This window comes from Triturus cristatus, chromosome 4_2 (assembly GCF_964204655.1).
Source record: "Triturus cristatus chromosome 4_2, aTriCri1.1, whole genome shotgun sequence".
In the NCBI taxonomy this organism is placed as follows: domain Eukaryota; kingdom Metazoa; phylum Chordata; class Amphibia; order Caudata; family Salamandridae; genus Triturus; species Triturus cristatus.
In genome coordinates, this window is record NC_140586.1 from 8,640,224 (window position 1) to 8,659,767 (window position 19,544).

General features: G+C 48.3%; 1 protein-coding gene across 1 annotated transcript in view; it reads right to left on the minus strand.

Annotated features, from left to right (window-relative positions):
• Nucleotides 1-19,544, minus strand: part of SCYL3 (SCY1 like pseudokinase 3) — a 1,105,028-nt gene that overhangs the window by 914,203 nt on the left and 171,281 nt on the right. The window contains exon 4 of the mRNA XM_085600229.1: nt 14,439-14,541. Coding sequence (XP_085456355.1) covers nt 14,439-14,541 — 103 coding nt within the window. The remainder of the gene's footprint in view (nt 1-14,438; nt 14,542-19,544) is intronic.

Consider the following 19,544-nt stretch of genomic DNA (forward strand, 5'->3'; position numbering starts at 1 on the left):
AGACTCGCGGGAAACCCCAAGGGAGGAAAGGGGGTGTGCCAGCCTCTGCCAACCCCACCCCTCATGTGGGGGAGGCGAGGTGAAGCACATCTCCGGGCTCTCGCCATCTTGAGGATGGGGAGCCCTGCCTAATCAGGACTAGGCTACTGCCCCCCTCCCACAGGAGAGGGACCGGATAGGGGGTGTACCCCACCCTAGGGTAGGGACCCATTAGTCCCTGCCCTTTATCTACCTGTAATGCCCCTAGATTTAGTATTTAGGGGCACCCTGAACCTTCCTTCCTCAGATCCAGATTCCGAAACAAGAAGATCAAGAAACAAGAAGATCTGCTGTGCAGCTGCTAACAAGAGGAAGACGTCAACTGATTTGGCCCCAGCCCTACAGGCCTGTCGACCCTCAAACCTGCTCCTGCTAAACCCCGGCATCTCCAGTTGTCAGCAACCTCACAAACCCCGGAGGACCTGACTGCCTTGTGACTCTAACTGGGACTCCCACGAGCAGTGGTACTGCTCAAAGCAAGTAACTGACCCCTGGCATCAGCCAGGAACCGCGACTCCTGCACACTCTGCACCAGCCAAGCCTGGCCTGTGCCGGAGTGGACAAAGACCACGAGGACGTCCCCCCAGCGACTGTGACCCCGAATCCAGCACCCAAGGACCCACCTCGACACTCCTGACGACGCCGACAGCCTCCGAACCAGGGACCCCTCCAACCGCGACCAGCTGAGGGTAAGATTTCCCGACACGAAAAGACACCCCTGCACCCGGCGCCCTGCGGCCCCCTGTGCCCAGCTCCTGGGTGCCTACCTAACCTGCAGCTTCCCAACTTACCTCTCGAAGTGGTGGTCGCACCTGAAGAATCTTAGTCCCCGAGCTTGCTGCCTTTGTTAGTCACTGAGCTTCTCCATTGAAATCCATTGAGCGCCCGACGGCTCAAAAGCACCCTGCACCCAGCCGCCCGAGTGCCCCTGGCAGTGCAACCTCTATCCTAATCTACTTCCCCTGAGGAAGTAACCAGGAGCCCAGTTCCTGCAGCCGCCTTGCCAGCAGCCACTAACCAAAGTCCCCCTGCATCCCATAGGATAACATTGGGCCTAACTCCCTCTGCACCCGGTTGCCCCAGTGCCGCTGAAGGTGTAACAACTGTACTTACCTGATCCTGGGAGACACCCCCCCCCCCCCCGAGTCTATGCCCAGAACCTTAACACTGCCAGTTGAGTACTTACCCAAAAGCCGATAACCTACATGTTCTCCATAGGGTAACATTGACTGGTTTCACTTGGAAATTCTTCTAAGTGTCGAGTTTTGAATCTTTAAAATATTCACCTAAAATCAGCCGAATAACGAAAACGAAATTACTCACCTGTTATCAGGAGAGATCCCCGTGCTGGATCTTGGTGCCCAGCACTGACCCTGAAAAGTAATTACAACCGTACTTACCTATAACTTGATTTTCCTCCATAGGATAACATTGCCTGGTTTTTGCCAGAAATTCTTCTGTCGATTTTTCAAACTTAAAAATAATTCGTTAAAAATCGCCGGTGTAACAAAAACTATTTCTTTTAACTGTTTATAGGAAATGCACGAGGGTTGAATCCAGGATCCAACCCGGAGTAAGAAAATCATTCGTAAAGTAACTAAAATTGCATTTACTTATAAAGTCCCATTGAGCTCAATATTATAATTGTGTTTCAATTGTGTTGCCAATTGCAACAACTAACTATTGCATTCAAACGTCTATTGCCTATTGAAAGTATTTATCTAAAGCATCTCATTCTGAGAAAGTATATTTTGATACCTATTGTTGGCTCTAAAACAACCATATATTTTTATGTACAAACCATTGGCCTAGAGTTCAGTTCTTGAGTGTGTGTGAGGCCATTTGCTGACTGTGTACAACAAATGCTTTACACTGTCCTCTGATACTGCCTTACTGCTCGACCAAGCTACCACTTTAGAGAGTAAGGTTATATCTAACTTTAGCCTCTGCCAAACCTCTGGGGACTTTGGACTCTGTGCACACTGTACCTATTTGGGAACAGTATATACAGAGCCACTTTCTTACACACGATGGTGGGGGTATTCAGTTGTCCATAAGTGAAGCTGGGCCCCCTGGCAATGTCGGTATCTGTGGCATTAACAGAGGACAAAAACCTGTAAAGAGCGATCCAGCGTTACACTCGGGGTTCTGGTGTTCGACATGGGTGATAGAGAAACAGAACGAGAATTGTCAAGAGCACCAAGCAGCTGGTCAGAAGAAGGGAGGTGCAGGCTCCTAGGCTATACTAGGGACGTGTATGTAATGTTAAATATACCAATTAGGAATATGCCAATTTGAACCTATTTAAAGTAGGAGAACAGGAACTTTGCTACTGGTTAGCAGGGATTAAGTGCAGAGTTCTAAAGCCAGCAAAAATATAGGGCCCTGCAAAAGGTTAAAAAAAAATCAGGTGTGAGCATACAGAAAATGCAGATTTCCTACAGTGATTATTTCGAGCAGATTGTTCCAGTGGATGACTGGGAGCATGCAGGGTCCTGGAAGCAAGTTCACATAAGTTGGAGCTATGCACTAATGCCAATATGCGTATGGAGCATATCTGCATGAGGTACATATTTGTGGGCTGAAGAATGACTGTTTCGTAGGTACGACTGTATGATTAGGACATGCATTCCACATGCAGCTTCTTCATTCTTAAATGGGAGAATATGTTGAAGACATATGCCAGACTATTTACGTGATTTTTTGTGTTTTTTTTTTTATAGCCCAAGTAGAAAATAAACTGCTACATGTAATTTCTGCTGACAAACAGGGTTGTGTTATATTTCATGGATACTGTAACCTTTTACAGAATCTGCCAATTCTGTTTATTATAGAGTTTTGCTTAGGGAGGGTGTGCAATAGTTGCGACCAATTCCCTCTCACTTGTCCTTATAGTTTAGAAGGCAAGTAATTTCTGGGCAAAAGTAAGCAATATTGTTTATTTGCTCCTGTGTCATGAACTACGGGCTGTGGTTTCCATACATTAAGCATTGCCTTGCGACAAACCACAGTATGCACCAAGAGGCCATGTTACAGTGTGGTTGATTGTGTCGTTTTATGGTTTAAATCTTTTATTGCGTTTTATCAACAAACAATACATTCCACACTGACAAGCTTAGACACAGCCCTCGGAAGATGTACTACAAGCAAAATCTGCAGGCCAGAGCAGATAAAGAAGAACTACAAAGCCAGGTCAGGACATTAGAGCGCAGATGGTGCCGAAATTACGAGGCTACAGAGCTAAACAATTTTAAAGTAACCCTTCGGAAATACCATGCTTTGATTAAGGCTACCAAAAGAGCCTACTACACTGAGGCAATTAACACCATGGCAAACCAGAAAATGATTTTTAAAATTTTCAATCAATTTAAGAATCCTAAAAGCATACAACAAGAGATTCCCCACTCTCAGTCTCTGTAATGACATTGCAGATCTTTTTTGAAGAGAAAGTTCACATACTACAAAAAGATTTCCCTCAGCCTATCCCTACCTTCACTAATAAAGATCTGTCAGCAGATCTGGACAAAACTTGTATGCGTATTTTTAAACCAATTTCCCCTCGAAGAATCGCGCCAGGCAATTCTGTCCATAAAATCCAGTTCCCCTTTTGACCCTTGCCCTCCAGTATTATTACACACTTTGATTGATACTGTGAACCCTAATATAAACATAATAATTTCCTCTTTCCACTGCTAAGATCCCAGCTGATTGGAAACCTGCAGCGGTAAAGCCTCTTCAAAAGAAACAAATTCCGGACCCTACTACCCTATCAAACTTGCACCCCATCTCTCTCTTACCAAGTCTATGTAAGCTGACAGAAAAATTTGTAAACAAGCAACTCACAACTTACCTGGAGAAATCAAATTTGCTCCATCCCAATCAATCTGGTTTCAGAGCCCAACACTCTACAGAATCTGCTTTATTGTATAGGGCTGAAAATCTCAAAGCCGCTAAGGATCAAGGCAAAAGAGCAGTATTGGTATTGTTAGACCTGTCGGCGGCCTTCGACACGGTCTCACATGCCATCCTCTTAGACCGCCTTGCTTCTTTTGGCCTCACGGGTAACGTCCTGGCATGGATAAAAAACTTCCTGCAGGATCGCAAGCAAGTACACTTGGCCAATATAAATCACAAGAGAAGACCCTTCTCTCAGGGGTACCGCAAGGATCGAGCCTCAGTCCGACTCTCTTTAATGCCTATATGGCTCCATTGATCAAGCTGATATCGTCCTTCAATATTGATACTATCTCTTATGCGGATGATACGCAGCTTATCCTGGTATTAGAGAATAACACCACACAGACAGAAGAAAATCTCCGCAAATGTCTCACTGCAACTTTCAGTTGGATGAATGCAAACCATCTTAAGTGCAATTCTGAGAAAACTGAAATTCTACCTCTAGGCCAAGACCACCTTCTCTCACCCAAATGTTGGTGGCCAGCAAATACCACCCCTCCTCCAAATACAGTAAATGTGGTTAGGAATTTGGGAATCAAATTTGACACTACTCTGTCATTTAAACAGCAGTCGCTGGCAGTTGCTGGAACTTGCTTTCATATTATTAAAACTTTAAAGAATGATCCCCTTCTCATCAGTGGCCTTAGCCCTCATTACATCAAGGCTAGATTACTGTAATAGCCTTTATGCAGGTACCAAGAAGTCAGTCCTGCACAGGCTACAAATGGTCCAGCATGCTGCAGCACGACTAGTACGGAGGTGGCCCAGGAAACGATCTGCATCAGCGGCTCTAAACACACTTCATTGGCTACCAATTAACAAACGAGTTCTTTTCAAGGTCCTCCTCATCATCTTTAGGGCCTTCCACTCCTCAGGCCCTCAATACCTTCACACACGTTTTAAACTATATGTTCCTTCCTAAAGTTTAAGATCATCAAAGGCCAATCTGCTAAAAATACCGGCTTGTAGACTGGCAGCGACGGGAGGAAAGTCACTCATAGTGCTGGACTCAAAGGTATGGAACAAACTCCCTCCACAGATTCGCCAGTTTACTTCAGAGTCCCAGTTCAGTAAAGTTCTGAAAACCTGGATTTTCAGCGCATCTGATTCTCTCTGCAAAACTCTGATCTGTGGTCCCTATCAAAACCATCAGCAGTCAACCAGGTTTTGAAGTTCCTATCCCTAGTTTCCGTTTAGCGCCATGATGCTCCTCGGAGTGATAGCTTGTGCTCTATAAATGGATCATTACATAACATAAAGAACGTGTGGTGAGAAAAACAGAACAAAACCCACATCATGTGGGTAACTTGTCCCACCCTCCGTCCCTGGACCTAAAAAAAAAAAAGGGGGGGGGGGGGGGGGGAAATGTTCAGTGTAGAGATCTCGTTGTGAAACTCAGGCCTCACCTCCTGTCACCCCAGGGTCAGATATCCGTAGAAAGTGAAGATGCCTTGGCCAGGTGACTTCCTTAAACTCGGAGGAGAGGAGGGACAAGAAGGGTTGCCACAGCTTGGCAAACGAGGAGCCCTTCCCTGCCATAGTCACCTTCTCCATCTCCAGGACATACCATAGTCAATGCAGTCAGCCTGCGAAGGTGGGGACCAGGGAGGTGCGCCAATGTGTTGGAACGTTTTGCACCGCCGAACCCAACGCTATTGCCTTGAACCGTCCCCTGTGGGATTTGAGTGGGAAGGTCACGGGATTGGGGAGGCCTAAAAGAACTTAGGACGGGAAGCGTGGTATTTGCATATCTAAGTGTGTGTCTACTTCGTCCAGAATTTGAGTCCAATATTCCTGGATGTGTATGCAGTCCCAGAGCAAATGCACCAATGTAACAACCTCCCCACACCCTCGCCAGCAGGTCGCATCCTGAGAGGGGTCTATGGCGTGAAGTCTTTCGGGGGTATAGTACTAGTAAGTGACGAGTTTAGTAAGGGTTTCCGTTAGTCCCATGTGGTAGGCCGAGTGGTGAGCTCTGTAGTAAACCCCTTCCCATTCTTTGGGTGTGAGCGTTCTGCCAGGGTCCCTTTCCCACCTTGCCCGACTAGCGTTGTACATGTGTGTTCCGGATCAGGAGCATTCTGTAAAGGTCAGAGGTAAGCTTCTTGTCAGAGGTACGTGTGACAAGCCACTTTTCATATATGGTCAGAAATCTACTGGCGAAGGGCTTCATCTGGGAGTGCAGGACCTAGTGGTGAATCTGGCAGTCCCAGAGTCTCTCAGACTCTGGGAGTCCGTAGTCTAATTTGAGCTGGTGGAACAGAAGCATGCCGTCCAAATCGAAGAGGTGGCCCGCCGAGCGGCAGCCTGAGGACCTCCATCGAGCAGCGAAAGCAGCGTTCATGCCCGGTTGGAAATCAGGATTTTCAAACAACGGAGTAAGCGGCGAGGGGAAGGTGGTGAGGCTGTGTTTAAGGTTAGTGCGATCCCATGTTTCTAACAAGACCCGTGTGATGCGGGACTCAGAGATTAGGCAGCCTATGCTTCCTACGTATGAAGGGAATACCCTGCAGCAGTTTAGCAGCTAGTGCCTGGTTGGTCTTGGAAGAGCCAATTTATTTCCGTCTCTAGGCGACTCCACTCAACTAGGTGGCGTAATTGAGCCGCCTGAAAATAAAGGAGGTCGGGGATGCCAAGTCCCCCTTTCTCTGGAGAAAGCATCAACAAAGCTTGCTTCATCGTAGGTTTGCGGCCAGTCCACACAAAGCGCGCAAGTTCAGATTGGGTCTGTCTGATCCAGTCTGCTGGGGGTCGGAGAGGTAAGGTGTGGTAGAGGTATAGAATCTGGGGCAGGATGGTCATCTTGATCACTGCTATTTTACCAAGCAAGGAGAGCGGGTAGTGCTTCCATTGGCCCAATTCTGTACATATCTTCTGCCACAGTCTTGCGTAATTGATGTGTACTATTTCTGCCAGGGAGGAAGCCAGCTGGATCCCCAGGTATGGGATCGCATCCGTCGCCCATTGGATGGGGTTATGGTTCTGAAGACAGGCGCGAGTGGGGGCCAGGAGGGAGAGGTCAAGAGCAACTGATTTTACCATGTTTACCTTGAATCCTGATGCCAACCCAAACGCGTCTAGCTCTGCAAGGCATGCCGGTAACGTAGGAGGGGGATCGATAAGGAGATCAGGACGTCGTCAGCATACAAGCTGACCGTGTGGGTATATCCCCCGAACCGGATCCCTGTGATCTGCAAGTGAGTGCGGAGGCGGTGGGCCAGTGGCTCCATATAGAAAGCAAAAAGGAGCAGCGACAGGGGACATCCTTGGCGCGTTCCTCTCTCTATTGGGAACCGGGATATGTATGGCTGTTGACCCGCACTGTGGCTGTTGGGAACCAATAGCAATTGAGGATAAGGGTCAGAAACCTCTCCCCCAGTCCCATCCGAGCAAGAACCTGTTCTAGGTAAGGCCAGTGGACCCGATCGGAGGCCTTTTCGGCATCGATGGTGAGCAGCATATATTCCTCTCGGGTCCGGGAGGCCTTCTCAATAAGGTGCAATACCAGTTTGGTGTTGTCACTCGTCTGCCGCTGGGGGATAAACCCGACTTGGTCTGGGTCAAGAAGCTCGGGCATATATGGCGAAAGGCGTGCTTCCAGTATCCAGTGTATAACTTAAGATCAATGTTGAGGAGGGAGATGGGGTGATACGCCCCACAAGCCGTCCTGTCCTTTCCCGGGTTCGAGCATCTCCACTGGGATCACACCCGGATCAGCAAACGAGTTAAATAGCTTAGTAATCACTGGGGCCAGCAGAGAACAAAACGTTTTATAGAATATGGTGGTAAAACCCGGAGCCTTGGCGAGTTTGAGCCGCGATATGGCTGCAATGACCTTCTCAACCCTTATGTCGCGGTCTAGATAATCTGCCTGAGCCTTCGTCAGTGTGGACAAACCGTCTAATGCGAGATGGGCGGCACCGTCTGCGAGGGGAGCTGGGCTGGGCATAGAAATCCCGAAATGCCTCTGCAATTTCAGAGTCTGTGGAGACTCAACTTCCGTCATTGCGCTGGATCTCCCTTACCCCCTGCTTTTGGCAGGTCTCTCTTAATTTCTGGGCGAGTAGGCGGCCGCACCTGTTTCCACCTATGTAGTAAGCGTGTCGCAACCGGAGGGCTGCGTACTCCGCTCTGTCCTGATCTAGCCCGGCGAGCTGTTGCCGCATAGCTTTGAGCTGGCGCCATACGCGAGGCGCACCCGTCCGTTGGTGTATTTGTTTTAATTCTTTCGTCTTCTGGGAGAGATCGTCTTTTACGTCTGCGTACTATGTTCTCAGCAGATGAGATGGCCACGAACTCCCCTTGGATGACTGCCTTAAGTGCCGCCCATTGCGGGGAGAGTGAGGCGTCGGTGTTCGTGTTGTGGGAAAGGTAGTCTTTTATGGAGCGCTGTACCTGTTCTACCACTGTGGCTCAGTGTAATAGAGTGTCGCGGAGACGCCAAACCCTCGGGGAACGCTGCGTGGGGGGAAATGTGAAGGTATCAATGACTGGTGCATGGTCCGAAAGAGAAGCCACCCCCATCTCCACAGCCGTAGCAAGCGCCTGCAGAAGAGTGGTTGCCAGCAGGTAGTCCAGTCTAGCATATGTTTTGTGAGTGTTGGAGTAATAAGAAATCTCCCGGCAGTGAGGGTGAGCGCAGCGCCAAAGGTCATTTAGGTCTAGTTCGTGCAGTAGAGTCAGACCTGTCGCGGATATAACACCCATCTGGTTAGAACGCTGGCCAGATCTATCTGCAGTGTTTTCAAAGACAATGTTTAAGTCACCACACAGAAGTATCCTACACTCCATTGTGGCCGTCGCCTCTGAGTGAGGTGTGAAGAAATTTCTCTGGACCTTCATTGGGGCCATATACGGAGCCAATAGTGAATGTGAGACATCTTAGGGTGAAGTGGTAGCTAAGAAGCCACCCTTTTATTTCAGCCTCTTTAGGGAGGAAGTCTCCCTGGAACCTCTGTGCAACCAAAATAGCTAGCCCTGCTGTTTTAGTTGGGCCTTAAGAAAACAACTGTCGGGAACCTAGGGGATTTGAGGCGATGACAGTCTTTAGGTAGTAAGTGAGTTTCCTGGAGTAGGCATATATCCGTCCCAGAGTTTTCCAGGCAGGACAGGACCGCCTTACATTTAATGGGGTTATTAAGGCCCCGCACATTCAGGGCGAGTACTTTAAGTGTGGAGGGGGTCATGCATTCAGTAGAAGGTGACTGGCCGTAAATGGGATCAAGGGTCCCCTGCACTGTGAGTGCATGGCAGCTGTTGTACAAAGAGGCACTGCGTGAAGGAGTGTGTGCAGTGGAATAAAAAAAAAAGGTAGACAAGGAACCCCAACTTCCCACCAAAAAAATGCTAACCCCAACCAAAAATCGAATAAGCGTCCTGTTGCAAAATGTAGAATTGAAGAAGAGAAATAGAAAGCATTAACTCGTAGTCCATGGTCCCATGATGGTCGGAAAAAGGTGAACATGGCGGGGGGGGGGGGGGGACGTTATGGACGAAGGTGGGCCCACAGCACACACTGGACCTATCAGATCGGGCCAACAGGGTTTTGAAGGTCATCCGGGCTGGGACTTGGCCAGTTCTGCAGATAGTGTCTCAAGGGCTGATTTCTGGGCCTGTGAAATTTCAGCAGAGGGAGGTCTTTTCGGCCGGCGGCCTTGTTGACACCAGCGGGGTTTTCCATCATCTGCTGCCTGTTTAGGGCCGTCGTCTCTGCTATCTTCTGCCGGAGCGTCCACTCCGAGCAGACGGCATGCTTCGGAAAGGGAGCGCAGCTGAAACGGCTTGCCATCCTTGCGAAATACCAGCCGGAATAAATGACCCCAGCTGTATGAGAGGTTAGGTTGCCGAAGATACGTTGCGATAGGCTTAAAAGTTCTCCGTTTTTGTAAGGTGAGGGCTACCAGGTCCTGGTAGAAGACAGGAGACTGACCTTGGAATGTCAGGGGATGCAATTGTTGCGCCTTTTGGAGGATTTCTTCTTTGGTGCGGAAGTCTTGCACGCAGACCAGGATATCAGATGGCGGGGCTGTCGCAGCCCGTGGTGGGCCCACTCTGTGTGCTCTTTCCAGGCGTAAGTCAGTGTCCAATGGTCTACCCAGAACGTGGTTGAAAAGTTCCCTGGTGTACTTAAAAATGTCGCCTGCTTCCTCGTCAGTCTTCACTCTTCGAATCCGGATGTTGTGGCGACGGGAGCGATTATCCAGGGCTTGAGATGCGATTGTAGGTCCACTTGCTGGTCATGAATTCCAAGGACCTCCTGTTGGAGTGCCGTCTCTGCGTCCCTCCCGTCGCACTTCTCCTTCAGTTCAGCGACTCGCTCTCAAAGGCCGTCCATTTCCCTGCGGACGGATTTCCGCCGTGAGGTCTCGCTTGAGGGTTCGCAGGTCTTCTCGTAGCGCGACGAATTGGGACTCCACAAAGGCTTTGGTGATCGGTTCTCCGCCGTCACCGCCCCGGGATACAGCATGCTCGGGTCCAGTCGTCATGTCGCCTGTGGGTTACTCGGCCAGCACCTTCGTGAACATGTCTTTAAGGGTTTTGCCTTTACGCCCTCGGGAGGAGCACATGTCGTACCCCAGTCAAAGTGCCAGCCAAATAGTGTTTGACTCTGCTTGGGCTCTCCCGGAGCTAGAACGGCAGGGCCCCCGCCGATTTGGTGCGTGGATGTGTGCGCTGGTGCCCGAGAACACCGGGACCAGGGACTGGTGGTGACACCTAGCCGATGGAACGTGATGATTCAGCTCCGCAGTAGCGCGTTCTCGTCGGGGCCCGCCTCTTGAGTTATGGCTACTCAACTAGGCCGCGCAATGGACGGCACGGGGTGATGGGCCATGAAGGTTGCCGGGGGGGGGGGGGGGGCTTGGGGAGGCAGTACCGCTAAATTCCTCCGCTGTCCACAGATGGTCACAGGTCCCCGGAACCTCCTCGCTGCATTGTGTAGTGGATGACCAATCCACCGCTTTTGCGGCCCACCGCTTCAGGACACAAAATGACCTCCGGGGGCCACAAGGTGACAGAGGGCCGTGCTGCAGAATGGCCGGTCTTGTCCTGTCCCACCGCTGGTTAATCAGCTGCGCTAGGGGTCTCTATGGCGCGCTGGGGCCTCGGGCACAGATGTCGTCTCTCACCCCGTTGTGCAGGCTCCATGCTAGCAGTCTGACCCTGTACTCCTTCTCCAAAGCCCCGCTATCTCGTGGCTGACCGCCACCTGACTCTTAGGGCCTCCCCATCGCTCTCCCTTGCTGCGCGTCGCCTCCCCAGTAAAGGCACTTACTAGGGCGGGAGAGTCCTGGCTAGTTCACGGGACCCTCGACCAGCCCGGGGCTCACCTGGTCTTCGCTAGGCCTCCCCAAGATGGCAGGTGGGCGCCGCACCACCGTGATCTCTGCCGCGTCAGCCTCCTGGCTCCGATACGTTGGATTGGGCCGAGACCCGAATACCGGCGAGGCAGCTGCACCTGGGATTGCTGAGGCACGTTGGGGGTATGGGGGACACCCCTCATCACTCTCCCCTCGCTGTCGGACCCCGGGCCGACAACTCGGTCCCGGACTTCTTCCGCGGGATGCCCCCCGTCCCCGGTGGCTGACCGCCATCCGACTCTGCCGCTCCCCCTTCCGTAAGCTTGTGCTGTGTAGAGCTGCACCGAGGGAGGACTCCGGCCGACGGTAGCTGGAGCGGGAGGGCCCCGAACGGATCCTGGGACCCTCAACCAGCCCCGGACTCACTGTCTCCGCGCCAGGTCACCTCAAAATGGTGGGTAGGCGCCGCTGATCTCCGGCCTCCTCCATTCCGGGAGCGGGCGCTGCTGTGATGGGGCGGGCAGGAACCTTGGTGCCCTCCAGAGCGGAGGATCGGTATATCAAACTGTGCCAGCAGTCTCTCCCAGACCCGTGGCCCCACAGACCCACCCCTGATCTCTGCCGCCAGTTACTGCCGTACCACGCTGCATCTCCTTGGGCCCCGCTCTCAGCGAGAGAACAAGCTTCGGCGGCCGGTCGCACACCGGGAAGTAACTCCCTTGGGTTCTTCCTCTCGAGCTGGTGTAGATACGTGGACGTTTTAGGCTAAAGACGGCAAATAGCCGGTGCTGTGATGGGCCATCGGCGGGAGCGACAGAGCAACACATCTGCTCACAGCCTCACACCGCCATCTTGGCCACTCCCCCCCCCCCCCCCCCCCCGATTATGTAGTATTAGACTGTTGTGTGGCAGATTATTGCATGCACTGCAGAAAGCTTTATAAGCCTCTGTATTGCAAGCTTCGCTCATACTTAATATGTTTAATGGTATTTGTGTCGTTTTAGAAGCAAGGCTCTATAGACTGGGGGCTTTTTCTGTAGGGTGTTTTTTGTGAGCTGTTGGTTTCTCTGAAAGATGGTTGATGGGTAATATTCTATTTGACCGTTTTTTTCGTGTTTAGTTTATATCTGGTATTACATTGTTCACTTGTTTAATGAGGGAAGAGGGCTGTATTGCAGTTGTTCTGCCGTATGTACGCCAATGTACTTTTTTCAAATATGTTAGTCTATTTGCTTCAAAGTGGAATGTGTGGTTATGAGCGTTCCAAGGATTTGGGTGTCCTAAGGCTCACAAACAAGTGGGACAGAGCAGAAAAGGCACCATTTCTCCAAGTGGCTGTGTAGTGCAATGGCCGATCCAAAGATAAACTGGAGAAAAGGACTTATTCGGGTCCAGCCTTCATACCAAACATGCAGCCTCAAACATTAGAGAAACCTTAGGGTGTCTCCCGATGCAGAATATCTTGGGGGACAGGATCTGGTCATCAAAACCAAAAGATGCGACTCCTATTGGGGAGCTCACTGCAGAACACACCCTATCTGTGCTGCCCATCATCACATTTACTTTTTTCCCTATAACTCGGAGAGCCACCCTTGTTTTTGCCAATTTTTTATTGAAATGAGTTTTGAAATTCGGAATTCATCATCCTATTTAGTCATGTCATTAGCTATGGGGGGGGGGGGGGGGGGTCTTGTAACCTCTTCCATGTTACTTTGTGCAGACTCAGAAGTCTCTCGGGTATAAACTTGGGATCCGCATCTTTCATCTGACACATTCACGTCAGTCAAGCAGATCACCTTAGGCTACAGGTAGGTGACTTTGGCAAGGAAGACTATCAGGTGTTAGCAATAAGGATGCGTCCATCTGTTGATTGGGGATGGTCGTGTTGCATGGAAAGGAGACACTGAAAACTTTTCATTTTAGGTTCTTCTTAAAGCTAAAGGCAGGCGAGTTGAGCAGTACACCCATCAACTAAATATACTTTTTTGATCTATAAAAGTACAGGCTCGCCTGCATCCAAGGATGAGTGTTGTTTAGGTACTATTGTTGCTGTGTTGTGCAGGATAGTTAACCAAAATTAGGTATCTTTGCTGATCATAAGCATACATCTGGAGTTGCTAGTGCAAGACTGGTACTGCCTATATAGTTGATGAAAATGTGCCTTCTCAAATTATTTAATAAACCGCTTTACATTAAAAAAATAAATTAGGATCATTTCCCATTTCAAGCCTGCACAAAGAATAATGTTTCTTGCATGAGGTGGAGATCGCGTTAGAGGCTAAGCTGTGTGCCCCAGCTTAGGGTGGAAATGTTACTCATGGTTTGCCCTGATGTGCCTTTCCAAGTCTGTTCTCCCTGCTACCTCTCGGGAGTCGTGATACAAAAAAATGTAAATAAAAAAATAATAATAATTGCAGAAAAAGAGATGGAGCTACAGCATATCTCAAAGCACATGCACAATTAAAAGGCATTTTTTTGCAAACAAAAACACATATACCATTGAAAAGCTGGAAGAAAGGAAGTATTATTTCATCGGGGACAAGCCAACACGAAACCATAAGAGCAGCTCACGAGTAATGAATGGTTTCTGTAATATTTGCAGTCCCTCGAGCTTGAAAGAAACCGCCATTCAGGAGTCCCATCCAATGGGGATTGTACAGTGCCTAGTTAGTGTAAATAAAATCTCACAAAATGTTTCAGCCAACCAGACTGGTAATAACAAAATGTCTGAATAATTAAAATGACTGAATCACATGAATCAATCAATCACAGAAGAGAATACTCCTTCGGTTCTTCGCGGGCATTATTTTCTATGGTTCAGACCGTAATCCGACTTTTTTAAAACATCATGTGTTACATGAATTCGCATCTTGATAAATTAAGGGTACGTTTTCCAAGCCCCAATTATCACGTAGCACTGACCCTTTAATCATTTTCTTTTTTTATACACTTAACAACGGATGTGCGTGGTCTCGAAAGTAAAAGGACGGTAAGACAAGTGTATTTGTAAACTAATCTGATAAAAGTTATCGAAACATGCATCATGCAGCATTCTTTCAAAGAAAGAAGTTAAAGTATCACAAACAGTTAGTTGTGTTTTACTATTCACTTGCAAACAAAAAATGATTTTGAAAAAAAACCTACCTTTGTGAGTCACGTGCGACAGCAAACCTTCAACCATTTTCCCGAAGGAGTAAGCATCTCGAGCGTGGCCATGTGCCTCCGGGAGAACGCCAAACTCTGCAAACTAACAATGGGGAAAATAAAGGAAGTATTAATCAAAGGCCCGCCTCGCTCTAATCTGCAGGACATTAGAGATTAAAGTATTAATTAAGAAGGGTAGGCTCGGAAAGGACAGAAAGCCGGCCATACGACTTCGCTCTAATTACTCTAACTGACAACATGCCAACATTTCAGAAGAGCAAAGTGGGAGATTTAAAAAAACAAGCATTGGCATAGCCAATAGGTCTCGCCTTTGGGACCTTATATGTGTTTAGCCATGCAACAGTTGCATAACTAAACACTTATAAGGTCCCAAAAGCGAGACCTATTGTCAATGCCAATGCTTGTTTTAACTGCTGCAATCTATTGAAGCCTCACGGAGAACATCAAAGCGGCCGCGAAAGTGATTGCGATCAAACATCAAAGCGGCCGTGAAAGTAATCGCGGTAAAGCACGGCGCGCACGCCCGCGCACATGCACTGTAGCTCTAGGCTGGCCTGGTAGCACTTTTTGGAGCCCTCTCAATAAGTCTCGCCAGACCAGCGCATGCGCTGGGTCAGGCGAGACCTAACAAATCGGGAGAATGGGGCCTTGAATCGGGTTACTGTCATGTATGGGCTTTGGAAGTGTGCTGCTGCAGGGTCAGACATTTGAAACGCAAATGCACGTTTTGTTCTTACCTTTCAGAAGCAGGGAGCGCAATGGCAGGCAGAGAGAGGGCGATGCAAGTGTTGTGCACTGACCTGGCAGGTTGCTGGCAGTGCATACACCCCCCGTGTGTGGCAGCCCGTGCTCAAACAGCTTCCCGGGCACGCACACATCCGCCCCCGAGTACTTCACAGGTCTTTAAAAGACCATTTGCTTGTTAATGGGGCTTTGTTGGTTTTTCACACCTTCTAGAGCCCCTGCATCGCCACTCTGACTATTGCTGGAAGAATTAGCACGTTACACAATACCAAGCCCTGTCAGCTGAAACCCCTGTGGAATCGGGTTTTTGCTTGCAGGAATCGGGTGGCGGGAGACTAGCCTTGAAATCGGTAGTCTCCCACCTGAATCGGGAGGGTTGGCATGTCTGATAACTGATCTAGTAGCTCTGAAGACCTATACAAACAGTTCTTTCTCAATTAGGCCCTTCACAGACCGTATTTACAGTATAACACAGAAGAAGCCGCGCTTAGGTGCCAATATGACTGAGCACAGGTTATACACGTGTCGTTTGTTAAATTATATAAATGTTAGGCAGGGCGTGCAAAAGGGATCCGGCCAAGAAAGCGTACAAACACCAGTTAAATGAGCCATCTATGTTTACATGGGAAACAGCGCTCAGTGTTGTGTCGGCACCCCTTAAAGCACTGTGGGTGGGTAATCTATGTATTTATTTATGCGTTTTTTTTATAGCTCACACTTTACCCGAAGGGGTCAGAGCGCTTCACGATAGAACCAGTTACATTTCATAAGGACTTCAGAGTACATGAATACCATAAGAGACAAAGAGGTAAACTCTAAACTCACATAAGAATGGTAGTGATCAGGGATCGATAATTTTTCATAAACATAGGCCCATTTACACTACACAACTTATCTCTTCATGCTGGGGTTCAGTGTGATGCAAGTTTATACCGAATTTACCACAAACACTATCGAACCTGCATTTCTCCACATATAATTGTGGAGACTGACCTATAGTTGAAGAGTTGATGGTAATAATTATATACTCATCTATACTTCTAAATAATAACAGACTCAGTGTGTATGATTCAGTTTGTTTATCGTAAATAATGTAAAATGAATGCTCATTAAGTACAATCACACAATGCAAGTCATGAATTATCAGGAAAAGAAAAATATCAGCAATGTATTAAATCAAGCTCCTGTCAAATAAACAGTCCATTAAAGGAGTGGATAGGCAAAGAGAGTTCAGTTTCAGAGACAAAATACATTGGCAAATTAATATGCAAATTCAGAGTGATCACTTATACTAACCCAAATAAGAATCAGGGAAATCTACCCTCTGGCCAAAAAGGGCAATAAGGCCACTCGAGAAGAATCAGGTGGCAACGATTAAGTCAGGAATCGAGAAACAGGTAGGCCTCTATCTGCAAACAGCAAACCGACGACAGTGACGATTCTCCCGCTACCTAAACACTAGCCGACCCAACACCACCACCACCAGGGACTTTCAATTATACCCTAAAACCCAAAACACCATCCCATAGAAGTATCAAACTCGGGCTCTACTAGTGATTTGATTGGCTAGGAAAGGAGGTGTATGATCACTACACTGTCTACACATGCATAATTATATAAAGGGCTATTGCTTGAGAATAGGCTATGACATCAACCACATAACCCAGGAAATATTCTTTATTTCACTATCCACATTTCCTCTAGTTTGACAACAAATTAAAACATTGTATAACAATCTTCCGCTGCTGAGTGCCTCTGCAGAGGAAGTTTCTCTCCGTTCACAGCAATGTCCTCCTTTTGTTCAGATTTTTGGCACGTTCATAAGTCTTTGAAGGACTCCTTCTCTTCTCCTGCTCGCACTTCATAGTTTAACATCATTTTCCCGATTTCTTCACTGCTTAACCCGACATGCAGAATTAAATACCATGCATTGTTTTCTATAGAGAATGAAACACAAACATTTATTATTTTCATGAAAGGAATATGCTACTTACCAGTATGCATCTGTTCTTGGCATGTAGAGCTGCAGAGTTGTACACTTAGCATAGATCGCCATCTGGTGTTGGGCCCGGATGTTTGCAGTTTGTTTTTCTTCTTGGACAGTCTTTGGAAGTCACGAGTTTGGTGACTCCTCCTTCGGTCCGTACTGCGCATGGGCTTCGGCTCCATCCTCAGATTGTTTTTCGCCAACAGGGAAATGATGGAGCTTGGTAATCACAGTGAGAAACCCATGTGTGTAGTATCTAAATAAGATGTACTGGAACGGATACAGGTAGCCGGGGAGGCGGGTGGGCGTGTACAACTCTGCAGCTCTACATGCCAAGAACAGATGCATACTGGTAAGTAGCATATTCCGTTCGAGGCATATGAGCTGCAGATTGTACACTTAGCATAGATTATATAGCAGTACCCAACCTTAGCGGCGACCACCGGTATCCGTTGCAGTGGTTTGAAATAGTGTCTTTAGTACAGCCTGGCCCACTCTAGCTTGCTGCTTGGAATGCACATCTACACAGTAATGTTTTGTGAAGGTGTGCGGTGTAGACCATGTGGCTGCTTTGCAGATGTCATCTAAGGGTATATTCCCTAGAAAGGCCATAGAAGCCCCTAACTTTCTTGTAGCATGGGCTTTAGGCGAAACAGATAATGTTCTTTTTGCCTTTTGATAGCAAATCTGTATGCATTTTACAATCCACCTAGCTATCCCTGATTTAGAAATGGGGTTGCCTTTATGTGGTGGAGAGAAGGAGACGAACAATTGTTTAGTCTTCCTGAAGGGTTGCGTTCTTTGTATGTAGTATAGCAAGGCCCTTTTTACATCGAGTGTGTGTAAGGCCCTTTCTGCAACAGATTGAGGTTGCGAGAAGAAGACAGGTAATTCCACCGATTGATTGAGATGGAAGGGGGAAATGACCTTGGGCAGGAACTTCGGATTTGTGCGAAGTATGACCTTGCTGTGATGTATTTGTATGAAGGGTTCCTGTATAGTGAACGCTTGTATTTCACCAACCCTTCTAAGGGAAGTGATAGCTACGAGAAAAGCTGTTTTCCAGGTGAGAAACTGTAGCTCGCATTTATGCATTGGTTCGAAGGGCGGACCCATTAGTCGTGTAAGAACTAAATTTAGATTCCATACAGGGGAAGGTGGTGCCCTGGGAGGAATTACTCGTTTAAGGCCTTCCATGAAGGCTTTAATAGCGGGCACTCTGAAGAGTGATAAATGCTGTCTGTTTTGTAGATAAGCAGCGATCGCTGCTAGGTGTAGGCGTATGGATGAATATGCCAGGTTACACCTGTGAAGATGGAGCAGATAGCATATGATGTGCTGTATGGATGCATCTAAAGGGTTGATTGTATTGTTACGGCAGTAAATAACAAATCTTTTCCACTTTGCGGCATAACATGCTCTAGTGGTAGGACGTCTGGCTTCCATGATGATGTTCATGCAATCAGGGGGAAGGTTAAGGTATCCGAATTCTAAGATTTCAGGAGCCAGATCGCCAGGTTGAGCTGAGCTGGGTCCGGGTGCCTGATTTCTCCATGGTTCTGGGTTAGGAGGCATGGGGATAGGTGCAGTTTTTGATGTGGTACCACTGATAGTTGTAGTAGCGTGGTGTACCACGGCTGCCTGGCCCACGTCGGAGCTACCAGAATGAGTGTGAGGGAGTGCTGTTGTAGCTTCCTGACCACTAATGGAATTAGTGGGAGAGGTGGAAAGGCGTATGCAAATCTGCCTGACCAGTTCATCCATATCGCATTGCCCTTGGACAATGGGTGTGGGTATCTGGCGGCGAAGCTTGGGCATTTTTTGTTTTCGTGGGTGGCGAAGAGGTCTATCTGAGGATGCCCCCACTGTTGGAAGAATGGCTGAAGAACTTGTGGATGCAGTTCCCATTCGTGTAGTTGTTGCGTTTGTCTGCTGAGCAGATCTGCCATGGTGTTTTGTACGCCTGGAACGTGTTGTGCCAGGAGAAAGATGTTTTGGGGAATTGCCCATCTCCATATGCTCTGGGCTAAGCGGGAGAGCTGGGGAGAGTGTCCCCCCCCCTGTTTTTGGATATAATACATTGCAGTCATGTTGTTTGTGCGAATGAGGACTGCTTTGCCCGAAATCTGTTTTTGGAAAGATTTTAGGGCTAGAAAGATCGCCAAGAGCTCCAGATGGTTGATGTGGAGCGATTTTTGCTGTGGCGTCCATAGACCTTGCATTGTGAGGAGTAGGAGGTGCGCTCCCCAGCCGGAGAGCGATGCGTCCGCTGTTAGAATCACCTGAGGAACCGGGTCCAGGAACGGCCGCCCTTTGGAAAGGTTTGTGGTGTTCCACCACTGCAGAGAGTGATG